This window comes from Calliphora vicina, chromosome 5, assembly GCF_958450345.1.
Source record: "Calliphora vicina chromosome 5, idCalVici1.1, whole genome shotgun sequence".
Lineage (NCBI taxonomy): Eukaryota > Metazoa > Arthropoda > Insecta > Diptera > Calliphoridae > Calliphora > Calliphora vicina.
The window spans coordinates 80,979,496-80,984,906 of NC_088784.1; the positions used below are offsets into that span (position 1 = coordinate 80,979,496).

At 26.9% G+C, this 5,411-nt stretch overlaps 1 protein-coding gene across 1 annotated transcript; it reads left to right on the forward strand.

The window, feature by feature from the left end:
* The first annotated feature begins 2,233 nt into the window (after positions 1-2,233).
* On the forward strand, positions 2,234-2,974 carry LOC135960517 (uncharacterized). Its single transcript, XM_065511822.1, has 2 exons — positions 2,234-2,379; positions 2,450-2,974. Exons 1-2 carry the CDS (start codon positions 2,339-2,341, stop codon positions 2,889-2,891), a joined length of 483 nt encoding a protein of 160 aa, XP_065367894.1. The 5' UTR covers positions 2,234-2,338; the 3' UTR covers positions 2,892-2,974.
* The last annotated feature ends 2,437 nt before the right edge of the window (positions 2,975-5,411 follow it).

The window sequence follows — 5,411 nt, forward strand, 5'->3', positions numbered from 1 at the left end:
TAATTTTATTTAAATTGAAAAAGAATTTTATGATAAAAAATTTTCAAATATTCTTTAATATTTTCAACAAAAATCTGGAAATTTTTTAAACAGCCATTTAAAAAATTTCAGCATTTTTTGTTCATTTTACAAAATGTGTAAAACAAACTTTTACATCCATAAAGTTTGGTTACAGTATTTCATTCTTTAATAGTTAACATTCAGGTAAAAGCTTTTTTCAACAGCCATAGAAATAAGCTTTTACTGCTAACTGTAAAATATAATTGAAAATATTTGCTAAAATCTTTTTAAAAACATAACATTCCATATTTCAAATTTAAAACTTATAATTATTAGCTAAAATTTTATAAAATCCAATCCGTTTTTTTATTTTATTAAAATACCTTTTATGTTTTTAATTAACGTTAAAAAAAAATATTTGTACTTATCAAATTACAGCCATATTTGGTAAGTGTGAATAACAATAGTTTACACCTTCTTAATTTAGGGCCTGGCTCACTAAATGCGAACGAACATTTTCTTTCTTATTATATATTGAAAGCAATAAAAAAAATCAAAATTATTTGTTGTTTTCAATATAAAATAAGAAAGAAAATGTTCGTTCGCATTTAGTGAGCCAGGCCCTTAATTAATTACTATTATTTATTTAAATTAAAAATTATTAAAGAATTTTCAATATGACAGCCATATATTGAAAATTTTATGCAATAAAATATAATTTATAGAAAATATTTGAATAGACAAAAGCAGCCATTTTGAATATTCAAATATACTTGTGTAAATTGCTTGTTATTTTTCACCTATGTAAAATAGTAGTCACTGTAAACTGTAATATTTTGATTTTTGTTTTTTAATAAATAAATCTTTTTAGTTAAACAAACCCGTAACTGAAGTTTTAATTAAAAGTAAAGAGCTGAATATAAGGTTTTTATGCTTTACGTTAATAAGAAAGAAAAATTTTCGACAATGCATGTCTTCTAAAGTTCTTTAGATATTTGAAATTACTATTTAATTTGTAAGGGAGATGCCAAGCCCACTAATCAAATTCCGTATATTTTAAACTAACCTCCCTACTGTAATAAGAAATTGAGTCGTAAAAGGTATAAATATTTTTACAATTACATATAGTTATCTAAATATTCGAAATTAACTATTTAATTTGTATGAGAGGTGCCCAATAATCCAATCTCGAAGATTTTCAGCCAAACTATGTAAAATGATAAGAGAGCCTTCCAAAATTACAGTTTTCCAGATATTTGAACATAACTATATATTTTGTAGGGGTGGTGCCACGCCCATGTATCCAATCCCGCCCATTTTCAAGCAAGCAGCGCACGCACAATGGTATCGAAGTAAATTCCGAAAAGTTTTGTTGCTTTCACGATGATAGTTCACCAGATATTCCATAATAACTATTTATTTGGTATGGGAGGTACCACGCCCACCCGAAATTTCAAAGGAGTTAAGTAGTTAAGCTTGAGGTCACTTTTTTTTATAAACAATTATATTTATTTTCAATATTTCGCTACTCTTTGTTTTCCTGATGATGCTACACAAAGAGTAGCGAATTATTGAATATAATTGTTTATAAAAAAAGTGACCACAAGCTTAACCCTTAATTATTTTCAATCGAGACTAGTCGCAATGTATCAAATCGATATCAATAAAATATCGATATAAAAAAAAGGTGCGTTTGAAAATAATCTCTTCACTTTTTTTTTCGAAAACATAAAAACAATATTAAATGCAATTTATTTAAAAGAGTAGTATAAAAAAAATTGCATTAAAAATATTATTTTATCAAAAAATAGCTTAAAATTTAGGGGTATAATAAAATTTACAATAAAAAAATGTTTGCCTGTATCAACCAGATCATTTGCGAGTAACGGAGGATTAACTAAAAATAAATAAAATGAATAATACAAAAAGTTCGAAAAATTAGACATTATCATGACAAATAATATATTATTACAAATTTTACATTTAAAAAAGTTTCCATTATATCTCACTGTATATTTTGCCAATTATTTTATACTTTATCCATTTAAAATAACGTTAATAAGCTGTTAAGAGCATAAGCCAATGTATTTTAGCGCCATCTACAGTTAATAATTAACATTTGAAACAATCTGGTATTAATTTTCCTTAAAACTAACGTACTGGCAACTCTTTAAAACGTTAGCAAACATATGTTAGACTTACGACACAGCTGTTAACAACAACAAAAACAACTGTCAATCAGCCTGTCACATTTATAAATAAAGTGCATTTTTGGAAAAGTTTTTGTTATGAAATTATTTTAACGCACCTTTTATTAAATAAACTTAAATAAAAAACTATGAATAACTTAAGATTTATCAAGGAATTAAGCAAATTCAGGTACATCTTTATAAAAATTACAACAAAATTAGTTAAAAACCAAAAATAATACAATCTTTACAATTCACAGACAATGGCCGGCACTAACTTTGCACCGTTGTATGGCACAGAAAGTTGAAACTAAAGCTAGTGGCACCAAACGCCCTCAAGCAGAGGAGGAAGAAGATAATGAACCTATTAAGTTCTTTGGCAGCCGTGCAGCTTCGTGGCGTGCTAAGGACACAAGAAGTGGAGGCTCGGATGAGCATTTATGGTACCAGCCTTACGTTATTTCTGCCAGTTTGGGAATATTTCTTCTGTACTTTTGTGTATTACGCGAGGAAAGTGATATAGATATTAAATTGGAGGGAAATTTGTTTGAACATGTGAAGGGTTTGGAAGAGGTGCAATTAACCATGAATTATAAGTATAATAAGGAGAATGGTTTGGATAACAAGGAAGTCATCGAGAGGCTTAAGGATTTAGGTATTGATGTTAATTTATTGGATACTAAATTGGCAGAAGGTAATTAAGGCGATTGCTATTAATCTTAAGTAGTTTTATGTTTGTGAGTTTTACAAAAAAAGGAATAAAATTATAAAAAAATATGTTAAAATATAATTAATTTGCTACATAATATAGTTTTTTTTTAGTTGATCTAATTAATTAATTGAAAATTTTAATTAATTTGATTTACATGACATGTTAGATTAAATCTAGTAAAATTAATTCTACATATATATGGAGGGACTATTTTCAAACCCTATATATCTTAGAAAAAACAAGTTTTCAAGAGAGCAAACAAATTTTAAGTTCGATCTTTCTTCTTCAATATATTTTTCAAGCCTTTCTACAAAAATATTAATTTTGTATAATTAATATTTATAGATAGAGAGGAAATCATTTTAAGCTAGATTTAGTTTGGGACATTGTCAATTCCAGCATGTTTTTATACCCTTCACCTTCGTGAGAAGGGTATATATAAGTTTGTCATTCCGTTTGTAATTTCTACATTTTTCATTTCCGACCCTATAAAGTATATATATTCTGGATCCTTATAGATAGCGGAGTCGATTAAGCCATGTCCGTCTGTCTCTCTATCCGTCTGTCTGTTGAAATCAATTTTCTGAAGACCCCAGATATCTTCGGGTTCCAAATCTTCAATAATTCTGTCAGACATGCTTTCGAGAAGTTTGCTATTTAAAATCAGCATAATCGGTCCACAAATGGCTGAGATATGAGGAAAAAACCAGGACAACCTCTATTTTTTACCCATTTTTTACCTATATCTGGATTACTAAGACATTAACATAGACAATATGGATATCTAATGATAGATATTTCGAAGACATTTGCAACGACGTATATAAGACCATAGTAAGTTGGACCTACAATGGGTCAAAATCGAATTGAACCAGAATTTTTTTTTTCACCAAAAAAAAAAATTTTAAATACAAAAAAAAATTTTAAAATTTAAAAAAAAAAATTAAAATTTAAGAAAAAAAATTTAAAATAACAATTAGAAAAATTTGTTTTTCCCAAAAATGAAAAAAACAAGTTTGGAAAAAAAATAAATTTTGTTTACTTAAAAATATTTAAAATTTTTATTTTGATGTATAATTTGGTGAAGGGTATATAAGATTCGGCACAGCCGAAAATAGCACTCTTACTTGTTTAATTTTATGTTTTTTAATTTTATTAATGGAGGTAAAATTTTGAAAAAGGCCATGGATCCAAAAATGAGTTGCAACCAGAAATTGAAAATAACTCGTCCATACACCAAAAAACCCAAATTGTGATTTATATTTTTGTGATAAAAATAAATCACTGAAAATTACAGTTATAAAATTATTTTTATTTAATTGGTTTGGTATGACCTTTACTTGTTTTTAATGGTTTGATGTGAGATAAACAATTCATTTGTTTAAGTATGAAGTAATGAAGTCTGAGTAACAGAAATGAGAATTTTTTTAAATTGTTATTAAACTTGTTTGGCATCAATCCAAGTTTTCCAAAATTGTTATAAAAATAAAACAAACAAATTTCAAGTTTAAATTAGAGACGAAGATCTCTTTTTATTGTTAATTAATATTACCTCGTAGAAGGAATATATTGCGTTTTCTTAGTAAAATGCACGTAGTGCTTATGTCGAAGACAATTTGACAAGTGTTTTTTAAAGCTAAAATAACAAGCATAATTTGGTGGCAAACAATATTTAATGACCCGTTAACGGTTTACTCGCTAGAATCTAGTAAAATACTTCCAGAAAAGTTGCATAAAAAAAGGAAGCAACAATAAATTCTAACGTTGTTAAAAATAGTATAATACGTTTAATGTAGTTATTACCAAAAGGATGCAACCTAAACTAAACTTTTGATAAATTTTATATATTTAAGCGTTGATTTGCAAATTCATGTTTGCGATTTATTTTTCATGATCACAAATAAAAGCCACAAGCTGATCTTTACGAAAAAAATAAATTATAAATCACTCATCCAGATTATTTGTCTTTGGTTCTTTGTTTCTCTCAACCCCAAACCTAAAATGTTCTCGAATAAATCACTCTCTCAGTGATATATAACTAAAAATTATTTTTAAATGGCTGCGAATGAGAATTTACCATTGAAAAGAAAGTGAACCCGTTATTTTCGGTCTCTGATTACAAATCAATTTCAACTTTGCTAACCCATAAGTAGGCACCTAAAAGGCGTAGAACACCTTCGAAACACTCATTTCATTCAGGTTGATCAGGTTGAATTACACAGGTCTAAAAAAATTAATAAAAATTTTTTATTAATTTTTAAGTAAATATATTTTTTAGACGTTTCTCCACAAAAGGGTTAGATCGATATTATTAAAATAAACTTAGAAAAATTTAAATTTCATAACCTTTATCCGTTTTTATATTGCGTTTTCATCGCCTCAGTAGATTCGAAGTTATAATAACAAATATATATATTTTTTTAGGTAAAAATAGCAAACTTTTTTGTTTTAAAAAATTCATGAAAAATCGAAAACGGCAAAAATTGTTTATTGCTTATTGCAAAGTCTGT

Coding starts and splice junctions, on each gene's coding strand:
- LOC135960517 (XM_065511822.1), top strand. CDS start 2,339: ATGAATAACTTAAGATTTATCAAGGAATTAAGCAAATTCAG. Junction 2,380..2,449: donor AAGGAATTAAGCAAATTCAG/GTACATCTTTAT, acceptor TACAATTCACAG/ACAATGGCCGGCACTAACTT.